The sequence below is a fragment of the Trichechus manatus genome, unplaced genomic scaffold (assembly GCF_000243295.1).
Source record: "Trichechus manatus latirostris isolate Lorelei unplaced genomic scaffold, TriManLat1.0 scaffold00021, whole genome shotgun sequence".
Classification (NCBI taxonomy): Eukaryota; Metazoa; Chordata; class Mammalia; order Sirenia; family Trichechidae; genus Trichechus; species Trichechus manatus.
Genome location: NW_004443957.1, coordinates 20409949 through 20426899, shown reverse-complemented (window position 1 = coordinate 20426899; position 16951 = coordinate 20409949). Strand labels below are relative to the sequence as shown.

Below are 16951 nucleotides of genomic sequence, written 5' to 3'. Positions count from 1 at the left end.
CTTTAAAACCACTACGCATCAAATCACTGTGACATAGTAAATATTAAGACGTGTTTACACCTGAATCACTTATGAAACTGGGAAAATGGTTCAAAGTAAAGGTTAAGAACAAGGGTATATAAGAAAGCTAGTAACTGGAGTCCCTGGAGAGCATTGGTTGAAACTGACTCCATGGCAACTGGTTGTTGTTTGGTGCCATCGAGTCGATTTCGACTCAGAGCAACCCCGTGACAGAGTAGAACTGCTCCATAGGGTTTTCAAAGCTGTGACCTTTTGGAAGCAGATCTCCAGGCCTGTCTTTTCAGACCACTCTGGGTGGGTCTGAGCTGCCTGTCTTTTGGCTAGTAGTTGAGTGCTTAACTGTCTGTGCCACCCAGAGACTCCTATTACTGGTTGTGGCCTACTAAAGCTCTCTTCGAGGAAGTCTAACGAGAAAAGTCCAGATTGTTCTTTACAGATGTCATAGTTATAATGATGTATAAGATTGCAAAGGTGGCATTTAATCCACAGGGACCCAGGGCTACAAAGGGAAGACCAATAAGTACAAGGAAGGCCTTCGGAGCCCCAGGGCCTTCCTGCTGTCTCTGTAGTGCCAGAACTCCTCACTTGGTCTCAAGTCCATGTTACTTCAGTTGGGTCAACCCTCCAGATGGGATGAGGTACATTAGCTACTTCTGACCTGCTAGACCAGCACATTATTAACTTTTTCTTTTCATTCCAGAATATGTTTCAGAGTGTTTCTCATTATCTGAAGAAACATGAACAACCTTTAGCTAAAGACATGTACATATATATAGTTTAAAAATGGAAAGACAAGATTTTAAATGCATCTGCTAATTTAGGAAGCCCAAATAATTTAAACATAGTTCTCAGTAGTTATGAATCAAGTATTGAAACTACACCAGGAGTGTTGCAAACTGTGGCTTTAGGCCCACAGCCTGTTTTTGTACATAAAGTTTTATTTGAACACAGCCAAGCTCATTTGTTTGCATATTGTTTTATGGCTGCTTTTGTGCTACAATCGTAGAGCTGAGAAGCTGTCACAGAGAATGTATGGCTTGCAGAGACTAAAATATTTACTATACACCCACTCCTCAACATTGTTAGGTTCCAAAGACAAGGTCATTATGCAAAAATCTGCATTATGTAAAAATGGAGGATTACTACATCAGATCACAAAAATGGAGGATGACTACATCATTACATAACTGCCAAATTACATCATTACGTAACTGCCAAACCACTGAGAATCATGGCCTAGCCAAGCTGACACCAAAACTTAGCCATCAGAGCCAGTGTTACTCTCACCTCACACTCTGGTGTTCATTACTGCCAGATGTATGTCATTAACGTGCAAAATAGTTGGACAGTAGATTTTTTATTATTGTCATAAATGCAAAATGTCAGATAATGAGATAGTCAATAAGTAAAGAATAGGTGTATAGCTCTTTATAGAAAAAGTTTGCCAACTTTTGAACTACACCAAGGTATCTCAACCTGTGAAAGATTAAGGAAAAAAAAGGGCTCCATCATTCTTAACAAGTAACCCAAACCAGAAACTACGAGCAGCTTCACCTTCAACACACCTTTTAAAAAGTCTTATGTTCCCAGTTCCACTCAGTGCACACCACATGTCAAGGGTTACAAATATTCAGATTTTATTATAAATAAAATACTGTTTTTTTAAACAAAAAATGCCAAGTGTTGCATTTTATTCACCACCCTGGAGAGCAAGACTGTAAAGATTAAGGCAAACAGCTAAAGTGAAGGCACATATAAGAGGGCCACAGTTGGGATTAAACGGAAAAATTCCAGGGAAAAGTAGCAGTATATGTTCCCTGTGACACCCAGCATTCTGCAGCAGCCATCCTGTCCATTTTATTACATAAAATACAGATAACTGGAACTATACAATAAAATAATGGCTATATTGCAGGAGTGTAATTAAGGTATCGTCTTTTAAAGAACTTTTATTTTAAAAATAAACTTCTGTTTAAAAATATACCACACAAACGGAGAAGGAGAAAAGCAAAAACCAAGAAAAAAACTAAAAAAAAAAAAAAAAAAAAAAACCAAAACCTCATGGTGGTCCAAGATGCTGGCATGAACATGACTCATAGGTTGGATGGAAAACTACCTTGGCAGTCTGTCTTCAGTCCTTTTCCTGCAATCTTGACCAAAATGTATATGTTAGGATGTGGCCACTCAACAAGAGGAACTAGCCAGGAAACACTCATGTGAAGACTTGGCAAGAAAAAGCCTGTGGTAGCGTAAGAGGCCTGAGAGAAGGAAAAGAGTTAAAGCTTAAGGCTATGCCAAGTCAGAATATTTTTGGTAAACTCTGGCATGCCCCCAAGGAAAGGGAAAAGGGTTACTCAAGAACTAAGTTACACTACCTCCTCCAGTCTACCCATCTGTAGCACTGTCCCCAATGCCCTACAATGCTCTGTAATTATGCACACTTAGAAAACTGACCCAATCAGTCTCAAACAATTTCCAGAAAGGGCATTTCTAGCTCATCCCTGGCTAGAACTACAATGGTACTGATGATTCCCCTCAGCAAAATTTCCTAAGTTTACCATATCCAGTCAGAATGGCTTTCCTGCTCTAGAACAGGCATCAAGGACAATATGGTGCTGCAGTTGGGGACCACCAGAACTACAATGGAAGATGGTCCGAGGTACCTCTTTATAGTGGCTGTATGTGGAGGAAAGCAGGTTGATATTAGTATTAGAGAATGGAGATGCTGCAAACACAAGGCAAAGAGCAAAGTAATGGGGAACAAATACAATCCAAAGAATTCTAGATGGAAGGAAAGGAGGGATACAGATGCGTTGCACCAGTAAAGAGGAAAAATGGAGCAAAGAAGTGAACAGATAGTGCCGTTCTAGAAATAGGACCAAGTATATTTACATAAATTCCTTACTCTATAATCATGATAAAACAAAACAAAAAAAAATTCACACAAAAATATAAATTTGAAATAATTAATAGCACCAGTGTGTCAGATAATAGTTTCTTTCCCCCGCTACGCAAAAGTACAAAGTTGCATAGTGTTAAAGGCTGTATGTGAATCTCAAAGGCGGGTTGGAAGGGGATGTGCGGCAGGAAAATTGTCACACTGTGATCTTAAAAGAAAACCACAGAGCTGAGGATCAAAAGTTGAGAAGCCCACTAGGAAACTCCAACGAAGGGTCTTCCGTCTGTACTGAGAGAAGGCTTAGAGTGGGTTAAAATCATAACGTGCAGGAACTAGATGGTGTTGGCAGCTGTGTGAAATATCGAGTGCAAATGATTTGCCACCAGGGTGTGATGAACAGCAAAGTGTTCTGATGGGATTCTAGAAGATGGGAACCTTAAATGAAGAACAGGGCTAAGGGCCAAATGTGTCATCTCTCTACAATGGAAGATCTTGACAATACAAGTTAGATCTCAATTTTATCCCTCTGCAGGGAGAGGCTAGGACAAGGCTGTGTTTTATTTTGTTTTGTCAAGATCTTAGGGACCAACTGTTCTCTGGCAGATAACACTAGCTCCAAGACTAACATACTAAAAAAAGCTCTAAGAAAGCTCTAAATATTTAATTTTGAAATAGACTTTAGTGGTTATCACATCCCTATTTCTTCTCTTTAAATTCCATTTATAGGAATATAAAAAGGTGTCTATTGGTCTACTGGTGAATGTAAGCTGCCCATCCAGATTTAAGTTATCAGCTGCCCAAAGATCTGAAAAAAGTTTATCTTCCCAGTCAATTATTAACATATGAGAAAATCTTCAGCCTACTTCTGTCAGCTCATGTTCTCCTAGAGACTGTCATGAACAACTGCATCCTCACCCATGGATGGCTCAGTGTCCTGCATTCGGAACAGCTAAAACAACTGACAGATGGCTACTGAAATTCTTACTATCAAATACCTTTGGCACAGGTTGGTTATTTCCTTTTGCTCTGATAGGAGGAGAGGCAGATGTGTTTTCTTTCTCTATCAACTGGATATACTGGCCAGCACAATGCCACTATTAGTAGCCAGGCTTTTCCTTCATAGAAACGAGAGTTCTGAGACAACGGAGGTTCTGCTGGTGTCACCGAGGGAGAGGAGAGCTACTTGCTCTGCCCTGGCATACAATGGTTCACAAGATGTGTTTACACCACTGTGCAGTAATGCAGGGTGCCACATCCGTATGCACATCAGAAGGGAAAGTGTGGGTAAGGGAAGGATTTTGGTGGACGAGAGACTTTACTAGAGAAAACCCTTTGTTCCCAATTGAGGATGTTTAATTTGCTTCTCTTTAAACTTTGTGACTTTTCCTAGTTCAAAAGGACAGTGACGGGAGAGCCGCAGAGAAGTGGGGGTCTGAAAAAATGTAATCTTTGTGTTAAGGCACTCTGTGGCCTCACAAATGCTCCCCTGTCAAGGAGGGTGCTGCCTTCCAGCTCTTGAAGCAAGATGCTAGGGCTTCTCAATGGATGGGGTGTTGAAGCAGCCAGATGGTAAGGTCTTCTTGATGTCTTCCAGGTTGCGAATGTCCTTCATTATCTCCTCAATATCTCTGTTGTAGTCCATGATGGCAGCCTCCTGCTTCTTGGCTTCATTCTCCAGGTCAGACACTTTCCTGTCGAGATCGCTGGCCTTCATTTCATCTTTGGCTTTGTTTAGGGTGCCTTCAATCTCATTTAGCTTATTCAGGTCCACAGTGTCCAGCTGCCCTGTAGAGTCAGAAAGTACACAGAAGACAACAGGCGTCTTCAGTAAGAATGATAACATCACTCCACAAGTACCTCCACTAGCCTTTCCATAAACTAAGACCAGCAGCTGCAACTACACAAAGGTGGCACTTCGAACATGCAATGAAGGCTGATGATATTGTGCAAGGGCATAAACAATGTAAACCAAGTACAAACGCTGGCCTAACCTGGCAGGGATGGGTCAGAACACATAATTAATACTGGGCTGGCTGTTTTTTTTCTGTTAAGAAAATGGTTTTTGTGAAACGTTTTCTAAATGCACAGCTACCACGTTCTAGATTTCAAGGCTCACTTTGTGGTTCTGAAGGTCATTTGGTAACATTTAATTCCTTTTTCGTGTTTGTATATAAAATCGGCATGTCATTTTAGTGCCATTCAGAAGAACATAAAAGGTCTCTAAGACAGAATCTTAAGCCATCTTCCAGGGCAGATAGGGTGGTTTTGGAGGTCACTTGCAACTTTCTGGAGTTAGATACTACTAGGAACCCTTATAAGGGCCCTAGTAGCACAGTGGTTAAGAGCTCGGCTGCTAACCAAAAGGTCAGCAGTTCGAATCCACCAGCCACTCCTTGGAAATCCTACGGGGGAGTTCTACTCTGTCCTCTAGGAGGGTCGCTATGAGTTGAAATCGGCTTGATGGCAATGGGCTTGGTTTTGGGTAGGAGCCCTCCCATGGAAAAAATGGTCACGGTTTAAATGCCAAAATAATTTCAACCAGTTTCACTATAAAATTAGCAAAAAAAAAAGTCTTTTCAAAGGAACTGCCTCTATAATAAATGCAAACAGACAGCTGCACAATGAACACTTCATACATTAACATACTTGATTTAATTCTCACAACGTCATTTTTTACCAATGATTCTCAGAAGTTAATTAATTTGCCCAAGTTTACATAGCTAATAGGGAACAAAGCGAGGATTCTAATCCAAGTCTCACTAACTTCAAAGTCCAGCTCTTTCTGCCACAAAAAAAACCTACCTCTTCTACTTTACTTCCACTTTAAATCACTCTGCTGGCACATATCCTGTTCTTAACATTTGAGACAGATAAAAAATATAATCCCTCCCCTCTCCAAAAAAAACAAAAAACATACAAACCACAAAACACAACACTAACCATACTTTAAAGGCTAGCAAATTAAAATACAATGCCTTGTTACAAAGCTGTCCTGGTTAGACTATGAACACCTTATAATGAAGTCTGGTGACAAAAGTTCAACAATGAAGCCTACTGCCCATCAAACTGGTTTACAAGAAGGCTGCAGTATACTTGTATTTCCGCGAAAATTCAATTGTTCCCCTTCTTTTTTTTGCATAAAAGCTTTCTGACTCATCACTTTACCTTTTAGTTAGCAAAGGAAGGGGATTCTAGGCAGTGAAACCATGACCAGTTTCAAGTGGTTTTTTATTTTATTATGGAAACCCTTCACTCTAAATCCCTTCAAGGCACTCAGCCAGCAAAATGAGCTTAAAAAAAAAAATCACTGTTCAATGGCAGCATGGATGATGACCATAAATGAGCCAATCCTGGTGGCAGCAGCCCTTGAAAATATGCAAAGAAATCCTCTGGATTACAGTGTTCTATCCGGGTGGAGTCCACCAAGACACCTAGTAAGTACTTGTTGAACTAATACAACCTAAAGTCATATTCAGTTCATACTCTAAAGTGTATGAATGTATCATTCGTAATAAAGCAGGCTGCTCTTAACAAAGGCTCCAAGGTGGAAGGCACATACTTATTTCATAAGGCATTTTTAAATAAGCCAGAGCTAAAACAAACATAAATATTAATAATTTAATGGACAACTTGAAAGGGAGTCAGATAAACTCATGTTATCTGCTTTTGAGTCAACTACAGCAGATACTGAAAACAGTACATAGACTAATTTAAATGACTCTGTGGCTACCTACCCAGCTGCCCCAAGAGTTCATTAATCATGGTGAGGAGGCTGGTAATGGAGTTCTTGGCCTTTCTGGCATTGATCTCCGCTTCCTGAGCAGCCTGTGAAGCCTGTAGAGGGAAAAGGGGTAAATGAAAACAAATAGTCATGACTACATGTGTTCATCTTCTTTAAACATTCTTCTCCGGTAAGCCAACAAATATAATTTCCCAGTGCTTTCCCATCTCCCAACTCATGAAACTACACTCTCACTGCAGATCTTTTTTTTGGGGGGACCACAACTTCATGTTGAGGGTGTCATTATTTCTAAATCATTTAACAGTAATGAATACGCAGTTAATACGCCTACACTCATGAGGCATTGATGGTTCAGTGGTAGAATTCTCACCTTCCATGCAGGAGACCTGGGTTTGATTCCTGGCCAATGCACCTCATGTGCAACCACCACCCATCCGTAAGTGGAAGCTTAAATGCTGCTATGATGCTGAACAGGTTTCAGCGGAATTTCCAGAGTAACATGGACTAGGAAGAAAGGCCTGGCGATCTACTTCTGAAAATCAGCCAGTGAAAACTCTATGGATCACAAGGATCCGATCTACAACTGATCATGGGGATGGAGCAAGACTGGGTAATGTTTAGTTCTGTTGTGCATAGGGTCGTCATGAGTCGGGGGCTCACTCAACAGCAGTTAGCAACAACAATGCCTAAGCCCACTGTACTTGTACTGCAGAGAGCAATACTATCTCCTCTTCTCTCTCTCATAAAAAAAATCAAGAATACATGTGGTGTATTGATAAGGTTCATCAAGCAATAAGAAGTTGTTTTTTTGTTTTTAATGAGTATAATAAGCTCTAGAACCAAAACATGTCTTTCAGGACACTCTTAGGGACTTATTAGAAATGTTCTACCCTCAAAAAATTTTCATAATCAAGTGAAGCCTTTCTGTAAACTCCCCTGGCCCCTACCCACCCACACACATACACATTCATTTATTGGGGCAATACAACTTACATTTTAAAAAATCAACCAAAGGTAAATATATTTGGGAAAATTCCATGTAACCTGAACAAATACAGTGGGCATGAGTCATAGGAAACTGCACTGGCAGAGGAAGTGTCTAAATATCAGAAAACAAATGCTCTCACAAGTAAATCTACTCAGGATTTCAGCTCCCTACTATGTAATTGGTCTTCCTAGTTTTAGGGCCAAGAAAACGCGATTTTTTTTTTTTGATCAAAACAATGTGAAAATTAAAAAAAGAAAAAGAAAGCAAGAGAAAAAAATCTTCCCAAGTAAATGCTTAATCCCTGTACATTTCACAGCTGTTCTTATTGAGCCTTCACAGGCTCTTCTGCAATGTACTAGGAGAGGGAGAAAGGACTTTGCTATGGTCTGCAAAGAACGGCATGACTGTGTTTAACCTGTTGACTCTAGCCTCCTCTCCCATGAACAACCTTCATGCCTTCACTCTTTTGGGTACCAAAAAAAAAAAAAAAAAAAAAGTTATAGACTCGGACAACACTAGTCTAATGCTGACCTTTTAGGATTGATAGAAATACAAATGGGATTGTATATGTGAGGGTGTTTTGTGTTCCTTAGAATTTATTTACCAAAAGTGACAGAGATGTTAACTTCTTTCTATACTTTGAACTAAATCCATACCCTTTTCTGAAGCTTTTCATAAATGACATACCCTTTCCCTTCTTTCAAATGGCTCCAATTCTAATGTTTTTCCAACTACATTAAAAAATGAAATCCATAGATCTTAAGCGCATATGAGAAATAACTTTTTTTAACTATATGAGAATTTCCACTTGAGTCAAACCTCGCCACAGAAAATTAGGACAATCCGAACAAACCAACCAAAAAAGCATACATAAAATAAGGTGTTTGCACAGAGATGCTTCCTGTTATGACTTTCCTAGAGTCTTTTTTTGAGTCCCAGTTAACATGCTCAGCTGCTAACTGAAAGGCTGGCAATTGAGTCCACCCAGAGGAACCTCAGAAGAAAGGTCTGGCGATCTTTCTGAAAATTAGCCACTGGAAACTACAGAGCGTAGTTCTACTCTGACACACGTGGAGTCACCATGAGTCAGAGTCGACTCAACAGTAACCAATTTTGTTTTGTTTGAGAGTCTTCTTTACCTCGATTAACAAGCCTAATATTTCTCTTTTCCATTCCAAGGTGCAAACGACCCACAGTGAAGGGTCATTTTTTAGCAGCAGCAGAAGAAAGGTTCCTTGCATTAAAAGTGCTAAATTAAACTCATGCATATCATTACTGTGATTGATAACACTGAATTAGGAAGGACTATTCCCATTATGGCTCCACTGAAGTCTTTCAAAAGCAAAATAAGAGCATAAAACAGAAAAATGGATCCTAGTTCTTTCTGGGAATGTGTATTCACAAGCCAATTTTGTTATAAATGGTGTTATGTATATATGTCATCACAAAAGGTGAAGAATTAAACTGGATGTAGGGATGGCACGTTGTGTGGTGGTGGAGACTATCATCTTAAAAATGTCCTTATACATAAGAAACTAGCCTTTGCCTCTAGGGAACAATTTGCTGGGAGAACAAGAGTAGGAAGAAAATTAACTTCATTGTATTCCTTTTTGTTCTTTTTAAATTTTATGCCTTTTATAAATTACCCATTCAAAAATATAAAAATATTTTTTTTAATGTCCCCAAACCACAAATGTGTAAAACAATGTCTTGCTTTTAACTGAGAGTAGCTTTGGGACAGGACAATTGTGCAACAGAAATACCTGGCAGAAAATCCAAATTCTTTGTCTTCTATGTAAGTTACTAACCCAATTCTTGACCAGAAAATGCAATGAAAAGCAGAAGTCAGTATGAAAAAGACTCTTCTCAACAAGCTGGGGATTTTTATCAATAAGCACCCTTCACTTTCCGCCTTATCAAAGAATATGCCAAAATCTCTTACCATCCCTGCCATCATCATATCCCGGTCGGCGTCATCTTGTTTTTTCTTCAGCTCCTTCTCTGCTTCCTCTAGTTGTTTCAACATATCGTTCACCTCTTTATCCAGATCTGTAACTTCTGCAAAAGTCCTCTCCGCTTCTGCCTTGCTACTGGTGGCATTCTAGGCATAAAATAAGCAAATTACTAATAAAAAAAAAAACAAAAAGCAAAAACTTGGATTTCTCTAAAGTATGCTGCCACTCCTTTTATAATCTGTAAAATAGTTTAAAAGTGCAATCCCGGGGGGAAAAAATCCAGAATTTACACTATAATATCTTGATTTATGTTATTACTTATTTGTATTACAAATAACAATAATAAAAATATTACTACCTAACATAATAGCATTTTATATTTTATAAAGTACTTTCATTTGTATCCTCTTATTTAATCCTTAAAACTACCTGTTTCATTATTGCCATTTTCAGTTGAGTTCACACAGCTAGTAAATGATAAACATTGAAATGGGGTACACTTTTTACCACATCATGTTGATTAGACTCTTTCCCTTGCAGAAATTTTAAACCCAGAGCTAGCCTGGTTCTTCTTGGCAGTTCATCATAATGCACAAAAAAGCTCCTGATCCTGAAACATGAGTGTTTTATGAAAAACAATAAACCCAAGGGCCAACAGCTCTAAAGAAACTAAAAAAAGTATGTGATTCTCAAAAAGACATAATTTTAGAATCATTTCCAATCTTTCTTTTTATTCCTTTCAATGAAACAAAGATTGGCCTCTAAAAAGCTAGCCTAAAGAAACTGATCAAGATGAGTATAAAAAATCTCAGTAGTGGCAGCTATAGAAATTCTGTATAGGAGGGGCTGAGCTATGGCAATACTATACTTGAAAGAGGGGCTTGGAAGCTGTGTTGACATAGCACTCTACATAACATCGGAAAAAACGTCAACCGTCCATGTCAAAGGACTGTGTTTATTTAGAGAGTTTGACAAAGCTTCTTTTGTGGGTGGTGGGGGGCTCTATATCCCCAAAGCCATTCCCCTCCTCACACACACACTCTGCCACTGAGAAGTAGTAGAAATTTTAAAGGACCCTTTCCCCCGCAATCAATGTGAGTATCTACTCTAGCGCCTAGTAAAACACAAATGACAAGTGTTACGGATTGAACTGTGTCCCCTAAAAATATGTGTTGCAATCCTAACCCCTATACCTGTGGGTGTCATCCTGTTTGGAAACAGGGTGTTCTTTGTTATATTAATGAAGCCATACTAGTGTAGGGGGTGTCCTAAACGTAATCACTTCTGAATTATAAAAAGAACAGATTAGACACACACACCAGCACATACTGGGGAGAACAGATGCCATTCAGGGATCACCAAGGAACATCTGGGGCTACTGACAAGGAAGGACTCAACACAGCCCAGACCCTGATTTAGCCTTTTAGCCTTCAGAACTGTGAGAAAACAGATTTCCATACTTTAAAGCCACCCACCACTTGTGTTGTTTGTGTTACTGCAGTAGTAGCTAACCAAGACAACAAAGATGGTTTAAGACAATTGTACTGGAGTCAAGTAAAAAAAACTGCAAGGGCCTTTTGCAGTCTGGAAAATGACTAGAAAAACCTTAGCAAAGCCTGGGTTTCAGAGAAGAGGGAAACACACACACACCTTCTGGACAGCACTGGCGATCTTCTCCGCCTCTTGGGCCTTGTTCTTTGCTTCCGTAGCGTCCGCAGCGGCGTTGCCTAGAGCCAGCTGCGCTTCCCGCGTCTTCTCATTGGCTTCACTGATAGTCTGGTTGATGGCAGGGATCTTCCTCAGCGCCTCCTCTGCCGCAGTCTTGTTATCGTTCACTCGTCTGTCGAAATCTGAAATGAGTTACAGCATACATTTGAACGGAACTCTCCACAAGCAACAGGCAGCCTTTCAGGGAGAGGCAACTGGATTTTGTTCTACGAGCAATGTAAGTTAGGAAAAGAAAAATAGCATGGACTTAAATTTTAGAAAAGCCTAGTACACATCTCCACTCAGAAGATTTTCCAGCAATCGTCATCTGAGTGTGCATCTGTTTCTGGAAAGAGCATTCTTACTTGAACATTTATTGTAAGACAGTGCACTGAGTACACCTCACTACCACACCAACCAGTACTAAAAGCTGTAGTTTATTTAGTGTTTACTGTGAGTCAGGTACTGTGTTAAGAGCTTTATGTCCCTGTGATACAGGCATTGTATCATTTTTATATGTGGGAAAGCTGAGAATTAAAAAGGTTAATTTGCCCAAGGATCCACAGTAAGAGGTAGAGCAGGGATTCGAACCCAGGATGCTAACACCGGAGACCACACTTTTTAACCATTATCCTATATATAAAAAAAAAAAAACCTGTTGCTGTTGAGTCAATTCTGACTCATAGCAACTCTATAGGACAGAGTAGAACTGCCCCAGAGGGTTTCCAAGGAGCAGTTGGTGGATTTGAACTGCTGACCTTTTGGTTAGCAGCTGTAGATCTTAACCACTGTGCCACAAGGGCGCCAATATAGCCTCCCTATTTATTGAACTTACGACATTTATCAGAGCACAATCTAGGACCACTCTATCTTGGATGAAGAAAAAAAAAAAAACAAAGAATTAGATGCCACTGACAGAGAAAATTAAAGGTAACAATCTCCATTTAGCAACCCAAGTCAGTCAGAAACAGGCATTTTACCCTGGTTACACGAGACACTGTAACACAAGAAAATGTCCTTTTTTTCTTTTGGTTTTACCCCTGAAGTATGCAGGAGTAAAATGACAGGAGCACTGGGATTTTTCTTTAGATTAAAAAAAAAAGTAGGGTGGGTGTTAGGGAGCGAATGAAGTAAGTGTAAAAAAATCTTAACTGCTGAATCTGGATGACAGATATATGGGGCTTTATTACACTATTGGCTTTAATTTTGTGTATGCCTGAAGATTCTCATGAAAAAAGCTTTAAAAAAAGGAAATCACCCTACTGGAGGAAGCGTACAAATCTATCACTGTTATTTGTCTCTTTCATACCTTTCAGGTTGTTGAGAATATCATTGGCTTCTTGTAAGGTATTTCGTCCCTTTTTAGCAGCTTCTTCAGCAAGAGCCTTGGCAGCATCAGCTCGGGCCAGGAGTTGATCGGCAGTCTGCAAACACATAGCAGATCAGATAATGCACCCTCCAAAGTAAATCCTTTCTCTCTCCTAACAGGGCCTCTCTGGGTGATGCAAGCAGTTAACACGCTCAGTTGCTAAAGGAAAGGCTGGTATTCAAGTCCATCCAGAGGCACTTCAGAAGAAAGGCGTGGAGATCTACTTCAAAACTATCACAGCCATTGAAAACCCCGTGGAGCAGAGGTCTACTCTGACACACTTGGGGTCATCATGAGTTGGAATCAACTTGATGGCAGCTGATATCCTAACAGACCTGGCAGTTCAAAACTACCACCCTGACCTTGGTGTCATACAACTTGTCAGGTCCCAGGCTTCACTCTGAAGGCTGCCCCCGCCCCGCCAAATGCTTTATGGTTCGCTGCCTCTGAAAATGTGGTGACATTACCAACACAGCTTACACTTGGACTGTTTTAAGTTCTGCCTTAAGAGATGAAAACGGAAAAAACAAAAAAACAAAAAAAAACAAATCCACTGCCATCAAGTCAATTCCAACTCCAGAGATGAAGCAACCTGCAATCAAACCAACCTGCTGTTCAATCTTTCCTTTCTCCAAAAGTTTCTTTACTTCGAGCTCCTTCTCTCTCATGTCTTCTCTGAGGTCCTCATAATCTTTCAGCTTCTGGTCAATCAGACGGTCCAGATCCTCAGCTTCTTTCTTTATTTTATTTGCCTCATTCTGTGACAAACAAGTAGGATCACTACATTTCAGACAAACAAAGTGATGGAAAGAAAGCCTTAACTCTGTAACACTTAATAGATATTTTTGAAAGCAACGGCCATGATTTTATCTACCTTTTTAAAAAAAAATAAAACAACTTTCATTTTTCATTTATACTCAGTGAACTACACAACTCTTAGATGTAGTTTGATGAGTTTTGATGAGTACACTTGTGCAACCAACACCCCAATCAAGATACAGAATCTATCCCCCTAGAAAGTTCCTTGTACTTCTTTCTAGTCAATCTCCACCCCTACCTCTCCACCCCACAACTAGTACTGTTCTGATTTTTATCATCACGGATTAGTTTTGCCTATTCTCAAATTTCATATATATAGACTCATACAGTATATGTATGTCTAGAGAGTCCCAAACCTTTATAGTAAAAATCCAGTCAACACCTCATAATAAGTGAAACTGAGTAAATTTCAAGATTAATGGAAAAATTATACATTTACGTAGAGGCTGATATGAGGACTCATGATTAGAAGACAGATATGAAATAAAATTCTATCAATCCTGAAATATTCTACCCACCCCAAAGCATTCTGATCCAGTCATTTCATTTAAACCCTTCTCTTTTATTTCTCTCTAGTTTTCTACCAGACAGTACTGGAAGGAAGGGTGCAGAGTACTCTGCTTTAAGAAATCTAAATACATCATGATTTGATTTTATATTAGAAATCATTATGCATATGACTAAAGAACTCATTGGTTTTTAATGTTTCTAATGACAGGATTCTTCACCTCAAAGTCCTATTACTGTATATAAAATAGAACTCAGCTTCAGCTTCACCAGCGAGCCAGCTGGAGGACAAGGAGACAGGGTAGCTAGGATAGTTGCAGGGTAGTCAGAATAGCTGTAATCTAAACTGGTGTGTGTGTGTGTGTGTGTGTGTGTGTCTGTGTGTGTGTGTGTGTGTGTGTGTCTGTGTGTGTGTGTGTGTCTGTGTGTGTGTGTGTGTGTGTGTCTGTCTGTCTGTCTGTCTAGGGGCTGGTGGTGCAAGCTGTGGATAAATGACAGCAATGACAACCAACCGCCCTGTGCACATAGGCTGTCTCCCCCATACCTCCAGTGCCTCTGAGTCCACAGGGGTCAGCTGAGCCACACTGGCATAGATCTCCACAGCTTTATCACCGGCCCTTTTGGCCTCCTCATGTACTCGGGCAGCTTGCTTCTCCAGATCCTGTGAGATGTTCTTTGCTTGCTCATATCTAAGGAACAAAAGAGTGATTTCATGAGTAACTTTGTTGCTGTTAGCATCTTACTATTAATCAAATTCAATCTCGTTTAAATCACTATGACACCATTTCCAAACCTCAAAAAAAACACTACATTAAAATGTCATGTAATACTAACACTTAGCTTAAATTTACATTTCATCTCATCATGTCTATTTATAACCTATGATTTGCCATATGCTTTTATTTCAGACACCTTTTAAATATTTGTAGCACAAGTATATCATCTCTACTTACTTTATAATATTTTTCTCTTCTTTTTTCGTTTATGCAGAATTTTAAGTATCATGGCTAGTCTTGTTACCATTCTTGGTAGTTTCGGTAATTGAATCAAATAGAAGCTCTGTGGCCCCGCATCCCCTGCTCCAATTACTGCATCATTTCAAAAGCATGATTAACAAAAGAAATCTTACTGCATGAATGCATGCCCTGAATCCACTAGCATTTAATTTTTCGTTGAACTGGTGTTACTTACAAGAAAATTTAAGGGCCGTAAGCCACTTTTAAATTACACTCACTTCCTATTAAGCTCTTCAATTTCAAATGCTGTTTGATTTTCTCCAGCCAGTGTCTTCAAAAGCAGATTGTATGCCTCAGTTGATGTATCATTGGCTGTCTTTGCCACTCGTACAATGTCATCAGCTTCTTGTTTATGGCTGTACAATATAAAAGAAAACAATAAACCATGAAACAGAACCAGCTGATAGGGAAAGAAGTAGAATTTAGGTAATGCTTACTTTGTTATATAATACATATACTAACTTGAGAAGCCCTGGTGGCGCAGCGGTTAAAAGCTTGGCTGTTAACCAAAAGGTTGGCAGTTCGAATCCACCAACTGTTCCTTGGAAACCCTATGGGGCAGTTCTACTATGTCCTATAGGGTCACTACGAGTCAGAATCATCTTGACAGCAACAGGTTGTTTTATACTAACCTGGGTAGACTTCTACAAATATTGGAAACCCTCATTAACTTGGAATTTTGTGATCATTTCAGTGGGGATCAGTTTAAGAACAGCACTCTAAAAACTGGAAAAGGATATCTTCCCCTAAAAATTAATGGTTTAAAATTTAGAGGCGCAAGTGTTTATATTTCTGCAGAAAACTACCTTTACATATATTTAAGAATATTTACAAATAAAACCTTGTATATTAACAAGAAATCATTTGTCTAGTCAAAACACAAATCCCAACGCTAATGTTTATTAACAACAATTTGCTAGTCTTGTTCAGTCATTAATTACATAGTCTTAAAACAGCCTCAACCATTCGGATGTCTCACAAGCACACTTCTCATATGCAACCTAATTACTGGCCAGAAAAAGCAGGCCATCACCAAGGGCAGTGACCATGCCAGTGCGGCTCTAGCCAAACAGTGCATTTCAACCGTGATAACCTCTAAGGTTTTTTTTTTTCAGCTCTAAAATTTCATTCCACTTTAACACACTGCAATATGTGGCCATTCTTTTGGGTATGATACATTTTCATTCACAATCCTTGTATGAAGCATACCAGAATTAATTTATCTCCAACATCTAATACCCTTGGGAGCTTTGTATAATGTTTTCAGCTGTCTTCTTTCAATAAGAAAATCCAGCTATGAAACCAATCGTGAATATTCTATGACCTAGATTATACAGCACATATATTCACATTTACGCAGAATAGAAAGAGAGCTGGTATTAAAGGCAGAAACCAAAGTAATTGATCTGGACATGGAGGCTGAAATTCTAACATCAAGCTTACTTAAGTACCCCACACCCATAATCTCTATGTCAAAGGTAACTAATAACTATACATAAGGTCTGCAAACTGTTCTGGAATGTATTCAACAAACATTTACTTTGTACTTACTAAATGTCAGTCATTGTTTTAGGCACTGGGGTTTCAGCAGTGAATAAAACACACAAAAATGCCTGCTCTCATGGAGCCTACATTCAAGTAAATTTTATTTTTAGATTTTTTTTTTTTTTAACTTGATATCCTATACAATTAGAAGTCTTCTAAAGAAATTACTTTACACTTAAAAAGTCTTTAACCATGGTCTCGGGGAACATCTAGCTCAATTGGCATGACACAGCTTATAAAGACAGTGCTCTACATTCTTCCTTGGTGAGTAGTGTCTGGGGTCTTAAAAGCCTGTGAGCGGCCATCTGAGATACTCCACTGGTCTCATCCCTTCGGGAGCAAGGGAGAATGAAGAGAACAGGATACAAGGAAAAGATTAGTCC

General features: G+C 39.3%; 1 protein-coding gene across 1 annotated transcript in view; it reads right to left on the bottom strand.

Annotated features, from left to right (window-relative positions):
* Positions 1–1371: 1371 nt before the first annotated feature.
* Positions 1372–16951, bottom strand: part of LAMC1 (laminin subunit gamma 1) — a 128901-nt gene continuing 113321 nt past the window's right edge. Inside the window, exons 21-28 of the mRNA XM_004372899.2 lie at positions 15242–15379; positions 14552–14696; positions 13290–13439; positions 12622–12736; positions 11256–11455; positions 9593–9751; positions 6655–6754; positions 1372–4705 (exon numbers count right to left, since the gene is read on the bottom strand). Of these exons, the coding sequence (XP_004372956.1) occupies positions 4449–4705; positions 6655–6754; positions 9593–9751; positions 11256–11455; positions 12622–12736; positions 13290–13439; positions 14552–14696; positions 15242–15379 (1264 nt within the window). The 3' untranslated portion in view covers positions 1372–4448. The remainder of the gene's footprint in view (positions 4706–6654; positions 6755–9592; positions 9752–11255; positions 11456–12621; positions 12737–13289; positions 13440–14551; positions 14697–15241; positions 15380–16951) is intronic.